The sequence below is a fragment of the Rhincodon typus genome, chromosome 26 (assembly GCF_021869965.1).
Source record: "Rhincodon typus isolate 14 chromosome 26, sRhiTyp1.1, whole genome shotgun sequence".
Classification (NCBI taxonomy): domain Eukaryota; kingdom Metazoa; phylum Chordata; class Chondrichthyes; order Orectolobiformes; family Rhincodontidae; genus Rhincodon; species Rhincodon typus.
The window spans coordinates 2,175,810-2,194,913 of record NC_063357.1 but is presented as its reverse complement, the minus strand read 5'-3'; the positions used below and the strand labels follow the sequence as shown (position 1 = coordinate 2,194,913).

At 44.1% G+C, this 19,104-nt stretch overlaps 1 protein-coding gene across 1 annotated transcript in view; it reads left to right on the top strand.

Annotated features, from left to right (window-relative positions):
- Nucleotides 1-16,571, top strand: part of LOC109914708 (leucine-rich repeat-containing protein 75A-like) — a 45,972-nt gene extending 29,401 nt beyond the window's left edge. Inside the window, exon 3 of the mRNA XM_048612326.1 lies at nt 16,455-16,571. Within this exon, the coding sequence (XP_048468283.1) occupies nt 16,455-16,571 (117 nt within the window). The remainder of the gene's footprint in view (nt 1-16,454) is intronic.
- Nucleotides 16,572-19,104: the final 2,533 nt, after the last annotated feature.

The window sequence follows — 19,104 nt, the reverse complement described above, 5'->3', positions numbered from 1 at the left end:
ACAGACCCAGAGTCTTCAACTGCTCCTCATATGACCAGCCCTTCATCCCCAGAATCATTCTTGTAAACTACTTCTGGACCTCCTCCAACACCAACACATCTTTCCTCACAAATGGGGCCCAAAACTGATCACAATATTCCAAATGCAGTCTGACCAGAGCCTTAAATAGCCTCAGCAGTACATCACTGCTCTTACATTCTAGCCCTCTTCAAATGAATGCTAACATTCCATTTGACTTCCTAACTGCCACTGAACCTGCATCACAACCTTAAGATAATCCTGAACTAGGATTCCCAAGTTCTTTTGTGTTTCAGATTTCCAAAGTCTTTCCCTGTTTAGAAAATAGTCTACACCGCTATCCTTCCTTCCAAAGTGCATAACCTTGCACCTCCCACATTGTATTCCATCTGCCCTTTCTTTGCTCACTCTCCTAGCGTGTCTGAGTCCTTCTGCAGCTTCCCCACTTCCTCAACACTACTTCTCCCTCCACTTATGTTTGTGTCATCTGCAAACACAACAACAGTGCCCTTAGTTCCTTTGTCCAAATCATTAATGTATAACGTGAATAGTTGTGGTCCCGACATGGAACCCTGCAGAACTCCACTAGTCACCAGGTGCTGTCCTGAAAAAGACCCCTTTATCTCCACTCTCTACCTTCTGCCAGTCAACCAATCCCTATCTATTCCAGTACCTTGCCATTAACACCATGGGCTCTTATCTTGTTTAGCAGCCTCCTCATGGCATTTTGTCAAAGGTCTTCTGGAAATCCAAATTGATCACGTCCAATGGGTCTGCCTTGTTTAACTTGCTCATTACCACCTCAGAGAATTCTAACAGATTTATCAGGCATGACCTCGTCTTGTCAAAGCCGTGCTGACTCAGCCCTATTTCACCATGCACTTTCAAGTACGCCACAATCTCATCCTTAATGATACTCTAAAACCTTACCAACAACCGAGGTCAGGCTAACCAGACCTCCCTTCTTAAATAGGGGTGTTACATTAATCACTTTCCAATCCTCTGGGACCTTCCTGACTTCAGTGATTCCTGAAAGATCACCACCCATGCTTCCACAATCACCTCAGCTATCTCCTTTAGAACTGTGTAGTCCATGTGGTCCAGGTGGTTTATCCATCTTCAGACCTTTCAGCCTCACCAATACCTTCTCCTTAGTGATGGCCACTGCACTCATCACTGCCCCTTGACTCTGTTGAAGTTCTGGTTAGTTGCTTCTGGTGTCTTCCACTGTGAAAACTGATTTAGAGGTTTATAAAATCATGAGGGGCATGGGTAGGCTGAATAGCCAAGGACCTTTCCCTAGACTAGGGGAGAACAAAACTAGAGGGACATAGGTTTAAGGTAAGAGGGAAAAGGTTTAAAAGGGACCTAAGGGGCAACTTTTTCACGCAGAGGGTGGTGCATGTATGGAATGAGCTGCCAGAGGAAATGGTGGAGGCTGGTACAGTTACAACATTTATAGGGCATCTGGATGGGGACATGAATAGGAAGGGTTTAGAGGGATACAGGCCAAATGCTGGCAAATGCGACTATATTTATTTAGAATGTCTGGTTAGCATGGATGAGTTGGACTGAAGGGTCTGTTTCCGTGCTGTATAGCTCTATGACTCTAAGTAAAGTGTGCTTTGGATAAAGACAAACCAGTTGAGATATTGCACTTGAATTTCCAGAAGACATTTGTTAAGTTGCCATATCAAAATGTCATGACCCAGCTGGAAAAGTGTACTGATGCTCATGACCCACTAATGTTGTTATCATAGGAGTGAAGAATTTAATCAAATCTCTCACAGTGCTTCAATTTACTTGCCTGATGGGTTCAGGTTAACAGAAGACACCAACCAGGTTTCTGTATTTAGCAAGAGCTACTATTTATTACCATTCACATCAAGTTAAACCACACAGATACAAAACTGTGAATTACTAACATTTAACATTACCAGATGTAAGTCCAACATCCTTCTGAACTCTCTACACATACAGAGTTGACATAGACAAACAAAAATTTGACATGTTATGGGGGCAAAACACAATCTTGGGAACCAGTTTCAAAACCACTCGTCCACGGGAACTTCTGTTCCTTACAAGACCTTCTGCTTACAGATCTCCTAATTTCCAGATTCCTGCAGCTCTTCGCTGGAGACACAGGGCGGTTGACACAGTAATTGTGCAGTTTTTGAGTCACTTGTTAGATGTAATTGCTCACAGCAGGTAGTGGGAGAGAACAGCGAACTGTCTTCCAGGATTTTGTTATTTCACTGCTTGGAGCATGTGTGAAAGAGAGAGAGAGAGAGACCTTGTGTCTTTTAGTTTGGAGCCATTCTGCCTCTGTATTGTTCACACACAGTGTCCACCTGCCCAGAGCCAGTCACAGAGTTATTGTCATGCCGGTGCATTCTGACCTCCTGATTTGGTTTTTCCATCAGCAAACTGTCTGTAGGTGAAGCTCATTCTGCACAAACCCCACCCCGGGGCCAGGCTGAATGATTCACTTTCCCCACTGCTTGAAAAAAGCAGCAGTGTAACCACCATTCCCAATGAGTTCCAGGAACCCGTTTTTACAAGTGCGGCAACTCCTTTCCACAGACCTTAGTTTTCATTTTCTCATTTCAGTCCACAATCCAAAGCAAATAAAAAATTTTAGGATGTGGTCTTTTCAAGAGGTATTTGTGGAAAATAAAAGCTTATCATATCAGAAGTGAAATATTGGCACAGATAGAATATTGATCGGCTAACAGGAAACAGACAATAAGCAGAAGTGGGTCTCTTCAGACAAGGCTCACCAGACTAACAGCTGGAATAGCAGTTGTCTTGTGAGGGAAGGTAAAACAAGCTGGGTTTCTATCACTGGTGGTTTAGAAGAGTAACAGGTGGCTTTATTAAAAACAAATAGATCCTCGGGGTCTTATAGAGTGCTTAAGGAAAGGCTGTTCTTCTTGGGGGAGAATCTAAAATGAAGGTTCACTTTTTAAGAACAAGAGGCCGCGAATTAAGGGCAGAAACAAAGAGAAATGTTTTCTCTGAGAGGGTTTTTGTGAAAGGGTGCTGGAAGTGGGTGATATCAGGAGGAGGTGGGAATGAGTAATCAGATTAGCTGTGGTCTTACTGTGTAGCAGAACAGGCTCAAGAGACTGCGTGGTCTTCTCTTGCTCTTAATCTATATGTACAAACCCCACCCCGAGACCAAATACACTAAACAGACCATACTACCCAAATGTAGTCCAGTGGAATTGTTACCCACTGTCGGAGGGTCATTGCTGAGGGAGTGCCCCGCCGTCGGAGGGTCAGTACTGAGGGAGCACCGCACTGTCGGAGGGTCAGTACTGAGGGAGCGCCGCACTGTTGGGGTTCTGCACAGATTTCTTGACTCCACTCAGTTCCACTCAGGGGAATGGAAATCTGGGACACTCTGCCTCTCGGAAAGCTCATCGGGTTGCAGTTGTCTCAAATTTTCAAGACTGAGATTGAAGGATCTTTCTGGGTAAGATATGAACTCAACACGGGTAAATGGAATTAAGGCACAGGTAAATTGCTGTTGTGTGGGAACCAGTCTTGTGGGTTTTAAATGGCTTCCTCCTGTCCCGATATGACAATCAGTTTTCTGACTGAAGAATAGCAGGGTATTTTTGTTTGGCCTCATGGCCAATATTCCTCCTGCAATCTACACTGAAGAGCAGGCCAGTAAATTACCTTGATGCTGTGGGATCTTACAATGTATTGAAATGACTGCTACATTTGCAATCATGATATTAACTGCTGAACATCAAAGTAAATATGGGGAGGGCATTGTTGCAATTATGAGGCAATGTAATGATCACTTGGAGGTTACACCTTCTTCTGAAGAAGAAATATTAAAAATACCTTCCTGAATAAAATTTCCTTGTGATTTGGTTGTTTTCTGATTCTAGGGTCATACAACATGGAAGCAGAACCTCTGGACCAACCAGTTCATGCTGTATATAATCCCAAACTAAACTAGTCCCACCCGCCTGTTCCTGGCCCATATCCCTCCAAACCTTTCCTATTTATATATCCATGCTAAAGTCTTTTAAACGTTGTAATTGTACCCGCATCCACCACTTCATCAGGAAGTTCATTCTACATGAGAACCACCCTCTGTATAAAAAATTTGCCTCTTATGTCATTTTTAAATCTCTCTCCTCTCACCTTAAAAATGTGCGCTCTAGTCTTGAAATTTCCCATCTTAGGGAAAAGACAGCTACCATCAACTCTATCTGTACCTCTCATTATTTTATAAATTTCTATAAAGTCACCTGTCAACCTCCTACGCTCCAGTGAAAAGAAGTCCCAGCCTATCCAGCCTTTCCTTATAATTCAAACCTTCCATACCCGCAACATCCTGGCAAATCTTTTATGAACCCTCTCCAGCTTGATAATATCCTTCCCATAACTGGCGACCAGAATTAGACACAGTATTCCAGAAGAGGCCTCACCAATGTCCTGTACAACCTCAACCCACATTAATGAAGTTGTTGCTTGCTGTCATTGGAATGGTCTATGGCTGCAAGCTCTATATTATTCATTACTGTGAGGCCATGGATGGGGTAAAGTGCTGCACTTGAGCTACTCAATGCTTGGCCAATAGCCAGCCGTGTAATAAAATAATACATGTGGAAACTCTCAGCTCTGCACTTGAAGAAGAGAACTGGAGGGGGGTTGGAGAGAGAGAGAGAGAGAGAATGCTAGAGTGTCAGAGATGAAGAGGGAGAGAACCAGCGAGAGAAAGATAAAGAGAGAATGAGGCAGAAAGCCGTAGAAAGAGAGCTAAAGACAGAGAGAGAGACCAAACTAGAGAGGGAGAGTGGCAAGAGGGAGGGAACAAGACAGACAGAGTTCAAGGCTGTGGGAAAGATCAGGAAGTGTGGGATGAACTGAATAACTCTTTCATAGAGCTGGCACAGGCTCCTGTGCTTTATCATTCCATGACAGGCAGACAGATAAATGAAGGGACAAATGGGAAGAGAGAGAGATGCACAGAACAGAGAGGAAACCTTTAAGGCACAGGCTCGTTAATATCTGCTTCACTCGCCCCATTTATATTCTTCCCAGGATAGCCCTGGTTTCACTCAGACTGCTTTTTCAGTTAGGGGCACAGCTCGATTGATACTGATTGTCAGCTCCCTCTGATTTCCCCTCTATTCCACCCACCATGCATGCGTGCGCACACACACACACGCACACAGGCGCACATACAGGGAGGTACACAGACATGTAGTTGCACATATACAAACATACACAAAGTCCTCATTTTAAGTTTCATAAATAAACTACTGAACTGCACACTGATCAGTCGACTGGTAATGAATGTGACCTCCCCTTGGCCCTGATTAGTAATTCTTTACCGCCCCGAGTGTGTGAGTAATCTCCTGGAACGTGCAGACACTGGGCCTCCTTTCACACGCCCCTGGGAGAGTTTGAAAAATAGACTGATCCCCTGCATTAAACATTAACACACATTCCTGAACAGCTACATCATCAGTGGCCAGGGAATGTCAGAAATCTCCAGCTGGCTGCAAACACAAATCGAAGTATCTGATCACTCCAGTTTAAATACTCTCCCATATCCGAGCTAACAGGTTTGTGCAGTTGGACATCCTGTCAAACGCAGTGACCACGCCATCGTTCTCCGACACCTCCCCACTCCCTGGTGTCCAGCTGGTGAGACTCTCCCACCTGGATCCATTCATATCCATCTGATCATAGCCAGAGAATCACCTGCAATAGCCTCCCTTCCTGCTCCCACACCTTTACCTCTGGTAAATCCCCCCTCCTCCCAAGGATCTATCCCAGGCATCCTCCAACTTCTCATCTACCCACTGTCCCAGAGGCATAGAGCCATTTACAGCTCAGAAGGAGGATATTCAGCCTATTGAGTCTATGCTGACTCTCTGTGGAACAATCCAGCCAGTCCGATTTCTCTGCTTCCTCCCCATAGCTCTATAAATGTATTTCCTTCAATTGGTTGGCAAATAGACTCTGATTAGTTTAGGCTTCGCCATGGAGAATGCACTGGTTTAATATGACTGACAGTTAACTCTCAAGATTTGTTTCAATTTTGCATCAGACAGATTGACTGTAATTGATTGAGAAACAAGCCAGGAAATGTCTCTCACCTGTTTTGTTCAGTGAATACACAATGTGCATCCATTTTCTTTCTATATGAAAAAGAAGGCCCTGTGTATGAAGGTGAAGCAAGCTGCTTCATTTTGGCACAATACAATAGCAACAGGAATGGTGTTCACCATTAATAGGATGCTGCCATGAAGCCAAAAAACAATCTGCCTATCACACGATAAATAATTTGATATTTGAATTTCAGTACCAGTGGTGCCAGATAGGTAGGGCATATGTCCCGAAGACTGGCACACCATATCCCCTCAGCTGTTTGTAACCAACAACCATACCGCAATCACAAAACTCAAAACTCTGTTCAACATTAGATATGTCTCTGTGATTGGACAGCACTTGCCAAATAATCATGAACATGCTACAAATTACACTGAGAACCAAATTACGATTGTTAGCCAGGTTTTCAATATGGCACACCTTTTTGTAATGGAGGCACAAATATTCATACAGGGCCTGTTCTTCGTAGCCAGAAAGAATATATACACACAATGTGTAGGTTTTGACTCAACAAAACAGGGTGACAGCTATTTTCCTGTCCATGTCTTGGGGTAATGCCTTGACCAAACAGAGTAGATCTGCCTGGTTTAAATCTAAACAGAGCTTAGCAGTTAACTGCTAGTCATCGTCTAACTGATGCACCCTGGATGGCAAACTGTCAGAGCCAACTTGTAACCTTGTGAAATCTCCTCTCATGTAGTATAGAAGTTGATTTCCCCCTCCAATTGGTATTCTTGCAAGTTGCCCTGAGGAGCACAAGATGAAAAGTTTTTGATGAAATGTGTCTTTCAGCAATATTTGTGCCTGTTTCCACTGACCAGGTTTCAGGTCATTATCATTCACTGCTGTAAAACATTTTTTCTCGTATTTCTCCTGCATTTCTTACCCAAAATTTATAAACCGCATTCCCAGTCCCAGAACTGTAAGATAATGGGAACAGAGTTTCCTTGTCTATCCGAAGCATGAATTAATTTTGTAACCCTCTGTCTAATCTCTCTTCAATCTCCTGAGCTCCAAGGAGGGCCATCCCAGCTTCTCCAACCTAACCCTGTAGCTAAAGCCACCCCACCCCATTCCCAGGAATCATTCTGGTAAATCTCCTCTGCAGCATCTCAAGAATCATCACATCTTTCAAAGTGTGGTGACCAGAACTGGATGCAAGTGGATATGGTGATCAAGAAGGCATATGGCATGCTTGCCTTTATTAGTCAGGGCATAGAGTATAAAAATTAGCAAGTCATGTTGCAGCTGTATAGAACATTTGGAATATTGTGTACAGTTCTGGTCACCACACTACCAGAATGATGTGGAGGCTTTGGAGAAGGTATAGAAATGGTTTACCAGCATGTTGCCTGTTATGGGGGGTATTAGCTATGAGGAGACATTGGACAATCTTGGTTTGTCAGGGGCTGAGGGGCTACCTGATAGCAACGTTTAAGAAGCATCTTGACAGATATATGAATAGGCAGGGAACAGAGGGATATGGACCACATAGAGGTAAAAGGCTTTCTGTTTAGAAAGGCATCATGTATTGGTGCAGTCTTGGTGGGCTGAAGGGCCTTTTCTCGTGCTGTACTGTACTTTGTTCATTGTTTAACATTCTAGTTGTGGCCTAACTAGACTTTTATAAAGGAACTGCATCACTTCCCTGCTCCATGTACTCAATGTTTCTATTTATAAAGCCAAAATCCTATAAGAACTGTTAATCTCTGTCTCAATACACCACCATTAAAGATGACACAGACACACACCCAAGACCCTCTGCCCATGCACACTCAGTGGAACTGTGCTATTAAATTTGTTTTGCCTCTTCCTACCTTTCTCCCCAAACAAGTCACCTCATGTTTCTCAATATTAAGTTCCATCTGCCACTTGTCTGCTCATTCTGCTAGCAATGTGCAGTCAATTGTTATCACCCTCACTGCATTACCCCTTCAGGTTTGTTATATTGACACATTTTGAAATGTCACTCTGTATCTCAAGATTCGAGTCAGTCACAAGAAAAGGCAGCTGATGGAGAATACTATTACCATCGTCCAGTCTCAAAAACAACCATTCACCACGCCTCACTGTTTTCAGTCCCTAGATTAATTTCTTATCAAAGTTGACAATGATCTTCCTTTTCATGAAGACCAATGGTTAACATTAGGGACGTTATTGGAAACCAGGCCATCAGTTTGTATTTTATTCATTCCAGCTTGAGCTCACCACCACCTCTCCAAATCCCTTCATTGTCTCAAATTGGTACACTGCGTATCCAACATCTAGTACTGAACGTGGAGTTTTATCTCTAACATCCCTCCTGGACTCAGCCCTAAGTTCTGGAATATTGCTTCTAAGTCTCTGCCTCTCTGTTCTTTAAGATGCTCCTTCAGACCTATCTCATTGACGAAACTTTTCGTTCCCTGACCTCATTTTGTTGTTGTTCGAGGATATGAGCATCGCTGGCTGGGCCAATGTTTTTTGTCTATTCCTAACTGCCCCTGATGGTGAGCTGCCCAAAGTCTTTGTAGTATAGAGATACCGACAGTGCCATTAGGGAGGGAATGCCAGGATTTTGACCCAGCAACACTGAAGGAGTAGCGATTTATTTCCAAGTCAGGCTGGTGAGTGACTTGGTGGGGAACTTGCAGGTGGGTGTGTTCCCATGTATCTGCTACCCTTGTCCTTCCAGATGGTACAGGTCACGGTTTTGAAAGATGCTGTTTACGCAGCCTCAGTGAATTTCTGCAGTGCCTCTTGTAGATATGGGGAGGCATTGTCCTAGTGCTTACCACTAGAACTATTAATCCAGAGACCCAGCTAACGTTCTGGAGGCCTGGGTTCAATAAAAATCTGGAATTAAGTGTTGCATGATGACCATGAAACGGTTGTGATTGTCAGAAAAACTTAGGGAAGGAAACTGCTGACCTTACCTGAGATCTGGCCTGCATGTGACTGCAGATCCACAGCAATGTGGTTGACTCTTAATTGCCCTCTGGGCAATTAGAGATGGGCAATAAATTCTGGCCTGGCTAGTGACACCCATATCCTATGAATGAATAAACAAAAACTGCCCCCACTGTGTGTTGGTAATGAAGGGAATAAATGTTCAAGTTGATGGATGGGGTGCTTTATTCCTTACAGCGTCACTGTTTATTGTTGTAAGGGTCACCCATTATGTAACTATACAGAGTCACAGTTATTCAGCATAATAAAAGGTTAATTACATTTGCTAATGTTTTATGAAGTGGTCAGAATTGCAGGCAGTGTTGTCAGAGAGAGGGTTAGCTCTGGGGAACATTGAGAATCTGAAGAATGTTATCAAAATGTCTGTTTAGACTCAAGTCGAACGGAGCAACACAATTCCTTGGAATCTGTGCGAGAGCCTGAGGGCATTGCAAAAGTTATCAGCAGGGTTTCTTCAACAAAACAGGGTACAGTCAGGTCTGTGAGTGTGATCCCATAGACACCCAAAGGAAAACTTCAGAAAACTGAAAAAATTTAGATTAATTTGCCGAGAGCTGGTTTCACAAAGCAAGCTGCCTGTTTTCCAGAGTTTTAAACTCCAACAGTGAGAGCTGGATGATTTGCATTAAGCCTGGCCATGCAAGGTCATTCTGAGGTCCATACCAGCTGATGTTATCATGTCACTGTGATAAGATGGACTCTCGGATCTGAGCTACAGAGCAAAGCAATTGCAGTCAGCTGCAATTAGTTCACACCCAGTTTCATGGATCTGAGCTCACTCTGAGAATTAATTTATATTTTCAGGGCACTCAGAGATGAGAGTGTAAATCATCCGGAGACACTGGAAAAGCTGAGATTATTCTCCTTAAGTTTGAAGAGAAGAATTAACCCAGGTGTTCAAAATGACGACAGCTTTTGACAGAGTGAATAAGGAAGAACTGTTCCCAGTAGCTGGAGGGTCAGGAACCAAACAATACAGATTGAAGGCAGAGGAACAGATGGAGATGAAGGGAATATATTTTTCATAAAACTAGTTATGATGATTTGGAATGTGTATATATATATCTCAATATTGAATGTATATATCAATAGAAAGGAATTTGAATAAATACTTAAAGGTAAAGAATTGACAGGACTGTGGGAAAAGAGCATCACGGAGAGCTCTTCAAGGACCACCACTAACACGATGGGATGAATCGCTCATTTTCGTGCTATCGGAATCTATAAACTGTACAATTCTCTCTCAAGTTAGGCTTTGTAAGCCTGACTGGGATAGGAAAGGTCTTCCTAACACAGGAGCGTTCTGTGCCCCCACTTCTTCGGGTCTTCATGTGTAACAAATCCTTCAGAAGGGCAGTCAGTTTTACACTCTTGGAATGTGACAGCCAACTTCCGTACAGCAAAACCCCACAAACACCAATATCATCATAATGAGATCATTTGTTTTGTTTTAGTGAGATTGTTGACTTGCTCGCCAAGCTGGCTAGTTTTTGTTCAGATGTTTTGTCACCATGCTAGGTGACATCATCAGTGGAGCCTCCGACAAAGTGATGTTATTCTACTCTGCTTGGAATTTATACTGTCCGGTCCGTTATGGTGAGTAGTGTCATTTCCAGTTTTGATCTGTGTGGGTTTGTATATGGGGTCCAATTCTGTGTTTGTTGATTGAAGTATGGGTGGAGAACCATGCCTGTAGGAATTCCCGTGCGTGTCTATGTTTGGCTTGGGCTACTATGGTTACCTTGTCCCAGTTAAACTGATGGCCTTCATTGTCTGAATGTACCCACGGCCACTCTATGACATACACTTAGAAGGATTAAAGACCCCATTCCCACAACATGCAGAATGAACGTGGTTTACAAAATACCATGCAACGACTGCCACAAACGTTACATCAGACAGACAGGAGGGAACCTAGCCATCAGAATACACTAACATCAGCTGGCAGCAAAACAGCACAACGAACACTCCTTAATATCTGTATATTCAGACAATGAAGGTCATCAGTTTAACTGGGACAAGGTAACCATAGTAGCCCAAGCCAAACATAGACACGCACGGGAATTCCTACAGGCATGGTTCTCCACCCGTAACGCAGTCAACAAACATCTCGAGTTGGACCCCAGATCTAAACACTCACAGATCAAAACCGGAAATGACACTACTCACCATTACGGACCAGACCAGTATAAATTCCAAGCTGAGTAGAATAACATCACTTCGTCGGAGGCTCCACTGATGATGTCACCTACCATGGGGATGAAATGTCTGAACAAGAACAAACCAGCTCGGCGAGCAAGTCAACAACCTCATCCATAACCCGAGCTACAGATCTTCGCCAAAACTTTGGGATAAATATTGGTCAGACCACCAGGATAACTTCCCTGCTCTGCTTTCAAGACCAGATGGAGCCTCAGTTTGCGAAAGACAGTAACTGCAACAATGCAGCACTCTCTCGGTTCTGAGAGTGTCAGAATTGAAAACAAATCATACTGGAAATCACAGTGGGTCAGGTAGCATCTGTGGAGAGAGTGAGAGTAAGCTAACATTTCGAGTCTAGATGACTTCATCAGAGTTGATGTGAAGTGTGGTGGGGGCAACATTTAGGCAATAATAGGGTTGGGGGGGTTGGAGTGCTGGGGGAGAAAGGGCGTTGAAAGAGCAGATTTATGAGTGTCAGCCTGGATTGTGTGTTCGAGTCTTGGGACTGGCTTTTTTGACTGGGAGCTAGCTGAATGGCAGCTTAATCTGAGGCACAAGGAGTACTGTTCTTGAACTTCACTCAATATCTCCAGCGCAGAAACTGGTCATTCAGCTTGACTGCTGCCTGTTGCTCTATGTGAACTTCCTCCTACCACCTCTCTGTCTCAGCCTATCAGCACCTCCTTCTATTCCTTTCTCCTTCATGGGTTTATCCAGCTTCCCTTTAAATATGTTGATGGTATTTACCTTAACCATGTGACAGCAAGTTCCACATTCTCACCACTCCTGTAGGGAAGTGGGAACCGGATTTATTAGTGACTGTCTTGTATTGATGACCCCTACATTTCCCATAAATGGAAAGAGTTTCTTTCTGGGAGATGGACGATGCAGCTGACAGAGATCTCACTGAGGGCTGTCAAGCTGAAATGGATAGCTGTGGGGACAGTCGGGCCATTCCCTGGGATCAGGGAGCCCATGGCTGGATTCCCCCTCCTCCCCAGAGGCTGGCAGCTCACGGTGCTAGAAGGTGTTGGGATTGCTGCCAGTAATGTACCCAGTAGGGACCCAGGTCACAGCTGAGTAAGGCTGCACTGGGAGTCACAGTGCAGAGGTCCCTGTGGGAGGGGGACAGCAGCAAGGGTAGGTGGGGGTGCTGTTTGCTCTCAGCAGCATTCCACACCCCCCTCATTTCTAATACTGAGTCCCTCAAACAAACTCTGTGCTTTTGAACAGAGACCCACCCCCTTCCACATTTCCCTCAAACTATTCTGAGCTTGCTTCTTGATAGATCTCACATGCAGCCTCATGCACCGGTTTTGTGCTGTGGATAGAAATGCACAGCCCTCATGGTTTCACAGTCCTTCGTGATGCATCAGCATGTATCAAACCAAAGGTTGTATCTATGGAAATTCCTTATTTTCAGTGGCTCTGTCATGGCGACAAAGAAGTTACAAGCATTCACCTCCCACCTTCACAGATAAAGAATGTAGAACCCACATTTGCCAATTCCTGTCTCTCCTTCCAAAAGGAAGATCTCCACACCATTATCAACAAGATGATCTTCACTGGCCCGAAACTTGTTTACTCAGGATCCATCTCTGCCCATCTCTTCCTGGCCTCCCTTACACACTGTGCCTGGGCCAGGAGGGTTCTTACTCATATCACATTCCCATGCCCCACCCTCTGATGGTGAAGAGAACAAAGATATTTGACCGTGGAGGGAATCACTGCTGAATTTGATGGTACAACCACCCTATATCCCAGCAGGAATTATGGCTGATTTTTTTCTCTTAATAAAATTTCATTGAGAATAATAATTAATGAAGGCAAAGGATAGGATAGGAACATAGCTGTGGTTGAACAGGTACTAGTTTTGCCTCAGAACTGAAGCCTTTTGGATGGGTCATTAAATTGAGGTCCTGCTGTAATGTATTCTTTGAAAAGGAGAAGAGGATGTCTGTTCTCAACCGACATCATTGAAACCAAAACATTGCTCATTTGTCTCCCTAATGTTTATAGGACTTTCCTATCCAAACTGACCTTTGTGTTTGCTTTCGGAGTACTTCAGGAGTAAGTTTTCACATGTAAAATCCCTAAGAGTTTTTATCATAGCATTACAGAGTGGTACAGAGACTCCAGAACATTAGGAAGACTTTTGGCTCATCAAGTCTGCACAATCCAGTTCATCTCCCGCCCTCATTCTTCCTCGTATCACTGCAATAATTTTGAATTTCATATATTTATCAAAGTTTGGTACATCTTCTTTCCTTTGAAGTTGATCAGAAATTAAAAGGAGGCCATTCAGTGCAACCTTTTCCACTTTCAAAAAAATGTTATGCCTCACTAGGGCAGCATGCTGCAGTCATTCCTGCAGTCATTGCAAACGTTAAAGATTTTTAAATGTACTCAGAATTCCCCAATTTTCTGTCTTTTAGAGGGTTTTAGACACATGGTGCAGAAAGCACAGGTTTCTGTACATAACAAGAATTACTGTTTATTCCAAATAAATAGATTCTAAGTACAGATAAACAATTATGATGTGCTAACATATAATCCTCCTAGTTAAAACTCAAACTCATTTATAAACCTCCCCCTCTACACAGACAGACAGACACAAAATAAACATGGGTGTTATGGGTAGAGAGAAAGACTGGGAAAGCAGTTCAGTGATCCGTGTTACAGGGTTTGCTGAGATTGCCAAGCAAAGAGACCTTAAGGTGCAGGTTCATTGTTCCAGGTAGACAGGATAGTGAAGAGGGCATTTGGTACAGTGGCCTTTATTGGTCAGTGCATTGAGTATAGGAGTTGGGTTGTCATGTTGCAGCTGTACAGGACATTGGTGAGCCCACTATTGGAATACTGCATTCAGTTCTGGTCTCCTTGCTATAGGAAAGATGTTGTTAAACTTGAAAGGGTTCGGAAAAGATTTACAAGGACGTTGCCAGGTTTAGAGGGTTTGAGTTACAGAGAGAGGCTGAATAGGCTGGGGCTATTTCCCTGGAGTGGCAGAGGCTGAGGGGAAACCTTATAGAGATTTATAAAATCATGAGGGGCATGGATAGGGCGAATAGTTAAGGTCTTTTCCCCAGAGGGCATAGGTTTAAGGTGAGAGGGGAAAGATTTAAAAGGGATCGAAGGGGCAACTATTTCATACAGAGAGTGGTACGTTTATGGAATGAGCTGCCAGAGGAAGTGGTGGAGGCTGGTACAATTACAACATTTAAAAGGCACCTGGATGAGTATATGAATTGGAAGGGATTAGAGGGATATGGGCCAAATTCTGGCAAATGGGTCTAGATTTATTTAGGATATCTGGTCATCATGGATGAGTTGGACCGGAGGATCTGTTTCTGTGCTGTACAGCTCTATGACTCTAAATTATCATTTTTCTGATCTGACGCTGCTGCTTCTTGATCTTCCTTCTCCAGATGCTTTCACTTGTTTGCAGGAGGCACAGGGTGACTGGTTCAGATTTATAAAAGTCCCTGACATATTAATGAAAAGCCACAGCTTACAGCAACTGATGAGGGGAAATAAATTGGTTGCTTTCAGGTTTGAGATACATTTTGCCGCAGGGCAGAAACACAGCTCCTGCCCTCCCAGAAATCCAATTTCTCTGATTTGGACATTCACACACACCAAACTCTTCACCTGCCTGGGAGCCAGTCACAGGTGTTGGCAGGCAGTAGTCTCTTGTCATTGATAACTTATCACCTTACCACAGACCAGATACTTCTTGCTGGTCAAAGTTGCACTGATGTTTGTCATTGATATAAACAATTTGAATGATAACATAGGAAGCATGATTAGTAAGTTTGCAGATGACACCAATATAGGAGGTGCAGTGGACAGTGAAGAAGGCTATCTAAAAGTACAACGGAATCTCAATCTGATGGGCCAATGGGCCGAGGAGTGGCAGATGGGGTTTAATTTAAATAAATGCAAGGCGTTACATTTTGTCAAGATAAACCAGGGCAGGACTTACACTGTTCATGGTAGGGCTGTGGAAGAATGTTGTCAAACAGAGAGATCCAGGGGTTCAGGTATATAGTTCTTTGAAAGTGGCATCATCACAGATAGGCAGGGTGGTGAAGAAGGCATTTGGTATGCTTGCCTTCATTGATCAGAGCACTGAGTATAGGAGTTAGGATGTCATATTGTGGCTGTACAGGACATTGAGGCTACTTTTGGAATACTGCATTCAGTTCTAGTCGCTCTGCTACAGGAAGGATATTATTAAATTGGAGAGGGTACAGAAAAGATTTACCAGAATGTTGCTAAGACTGGATGGTTTGAGTTATAAAGGGAGGCTGGATAGGCTGGGGCTATTTTCCGTGGATCATAGGAGGTTGAGAGGTGACCTTATAGAGGTTTATAAAATCATGAGGGGCACAGATAAGGGAAATAGAAAAGGTCTTTGCTCAAGGTAGGGGAGTACAAAACTGGAGGGCATAGATTAAGGTGAGAGGGCAAAGATTAAAAAGGGACTTGGGGGGCAACTTTCTCACGCAGAGGGTGGTGCATATATGGAATGAGCTGCCAGAGGAAGTGACAGATGCAGGTAAAGTTACAATCTTTAAAAGATATTTAGACAGGTGCATGGATAGGAAATGTTTAGACGGATATGGGCCAAATGCAGGCAAGAGAGACTAGCTTAGTTTGGGAAACTTGGGAATGGCAGGGACGAGTTGAACCACAGGGTCTGTTTCTGTGCTATATGACTCTATGACAAACTGGACTTTCCCCTGCTGCTTGTACAAATAGCTGTGTAAGAGTATCAGGTTACTTGCTTTTAAAAAAGCAATCTTTCAACAATCCTTGCTTTTCGAAAACAAATCTTTTTCCATTTCAGTCCCCAATCAAAAATACAGAAAACTAAGCAGGTACATTTATTACAAAGATCACAATTGATCTGTACATAACCCTGTTTACCCATCTCTGCATCCTTTAGCTCACACAAACACACTGACCTCAATCTTGAAAGGTCCATTTAACTCCATCACTGTCAGGCTTCAGTGGGAGAAATGTTCAGATTATGCACTGGGATTTTTGCTCTCTGTTTCCAGCAATTCCCCAGACTGTACAATGGCAGTTGTTGAGTTGCTCCCTCGTTGACTATTCGACCGTGTGATTGCTTTCAGGAAGGAGACTCAGTTGGAGCCATGGAGAAGGTTTGCAGGCAGCTCACCTACCACCTGAGCCCACACTCGCAGTGGAGACCTCAGGGCCTCATGAAACGGAAGCCCCAAGCCTGGTAATTCATACTCAGAGAGTTACAACACTGTGTTGCTGTCCTGTCCCACCCAACCTCCACCCCCTCTTTTCCCCATACCCCATGATCCAACCCACCCACCTGCTCCCCACAACCTCAATGACCATCTACCACCTCCTCCCAGTACCCCTCAATTCCCACTAACCACCCGTCTCCCCAAATCTCTCAATCTACACCCACCCACCTATTCCCCTCAGCCCTCAATCCCACCCACTGTAATACTCCAGTCCTAGGGAACAGGGCTATAACCAAAATTATGGTCATTTTCAGTGTGAACATCAACAATAAATAATGTCTTTACTGAGTCAATATTTTAAAATCCTGACAAATTCCTCGTCTGCTATTTGTTGGATCATGCTGTGTACGAAGTAGTTACCACATTTGTTTACAATGTAAGAATTCAGTGTGTGTTACTACATGGGCAGAAGCATTTAAAGTGAAGAGAGATAGACACTGGGGAGTGGGGGCAGCTGGGAAGTATTGCCATGTAAAAGGCACTATGCAGGTTGTTGTTGCTGTTGAAGAGAACGATTTGTTAACGGGCAGAGAGATGCTTGCGTGGATTATAAGCACCAACATAGATCTTCGACCCTGCAGTCGCAGTGTGACTTTGTGTCATGTGGACGGAGTTCTTTCTGGGATGTGATGAAGTATTTTATAAAATTGACTGTTTATTGTATTTGTTTAGAGAAGGATATATTTTTGTGTTGATTAATGCCAAGGGATTAAGGGCTCCTACAGACAAATCTGCTTTGGCAGCATTGTGCCCAGTGAATCACAGCAAACTCTGGAGCCAGACCAGCCTATCTCCTGACTGGGATTTACTGGAACTCGGAAAGTCTGTGACTCAAGGAGAAACATTCTGGGCGCTAATCCTCAGCCGTTTGGCTGACCTGCTCATTTAATCATCTTATCTGGTGAGATTAACATTATAGAAACTGTTGTTTCTGAGAGGAGGGGAGCTGGGTGCAGAGGAGTTGGTGCTTTCTCTAGAAGGTGGAGGATGTTGGATCCCTGGGATGGGCATACAGACAAGACCTTGCCAGGGGAGGGGCGTGCATTGGTTAGCAGGGTGCTCCCAGGTTTATGGGAGGAAAGGGTCTCTCTGAGGTGGGACAGCCATCTTGAGGGCCGTGCCCCTTCTAATGGACTTAATCCACTGCCACCACCTCAGGGTTCGCTGCAGTACCTTACCAGGATTCCTCTGACAGCACCTTCCAAAGCCATGACCTCTAGAAGGACAAGAGGAGCAGATACATGGGAACACTTACCCCCAACAAGTTTCCCTCCAAGCCACTCACCATCCTGATTTGGAAATATATCGCTGTTTCTTCAGTGTCACTGGGCCAGAATCCTGGAATTCCCTCCCTAATAGCATTGTGGGTTTTTCTGCACCTGAAGATGACAGCATTTCAAGAAGGCAGCTCATTACGACCTTCTCATGGGCATCTAGGGTTGGGCAATAAATACATGAGTGAATAAAATGAGAACTTGGGACTGGCAATAAAAGCTAGCCCTGGCAGTGGCACCCAGATCCTAAAAGCAAGTTTTAACACAACCATTCTGAGTGATAAGCTTCTCCAACACATCTTAAATTTGTATTGGAAAGTAAAGGAGACATTTTCTTGGATGAAAGTCTGAATTCACATGGAATTGGATCCCAGGGTCTGGAGATGATTGAGGGAGCTGAATCCACAAGGAGCTTTGCTCCTACATCTGAGCCAGGCTTGGCCACTTTGCTGCTGGCAGTGATTAAAAAGCTACCACAGACTAACGGAGCTCATTACCAGCACTGCCTGTTGTCGTGTGGATGGAGCTGCATGACTCACTGTGATTTCAATGATGAATTAATTCCACGGAGATCCAGTTAGTGCCCAGACTGATGCTCCCCAATCCTTTCGTCATCACCAAAACATTTACAGATTTGAGTGAAAGTAGATCTTTGCTGAATCTCTGTTGCCTTAGGATTTTGTGTGTGGTTGTGGGGGGGCGCTGGTGGTGGTGTGGTGGGGGTGAAGTTGGAGGGGCCTCAGTCATATCTTTTTCATCATGGTTTCAGATCCAGACTGCAACACTGGGTGGTCCACCAGGGAAAACTTGTAAATAAGAACCTCATTGTTCTGTGTTACACACATTCTGGGAATTATAAACGGGCCTCTCTGTCACTGTACCATATTGTGGCGGAAATAATAAACTTAATTTAATGAATTTAACCAATAAAAATCACCTTTAAACCCCCTCCCCCAGGGTACACTCCAGGGTCCAACCCCTCTTCCTCCTCCCACAGGAATCCCTCCCTCAGAAAAACCATGGCTCAGAAGCAGGAACCCCAACGGACTTTCCCTAACCAGTGTCCCACACAAGAAGGAAGAATGTAATCACTTGTGTTTGAGTGAGGAATGTGGGGAAACGCTGGGAATGATCATGGGCCCAGGTTGGGAAGGGGCTCAAAGTCTGTGTGGTACAGGGTAGGCCAGGGACTCACAGTCTGGGCGGTACAGGGTAGGCCAGGGACTCTC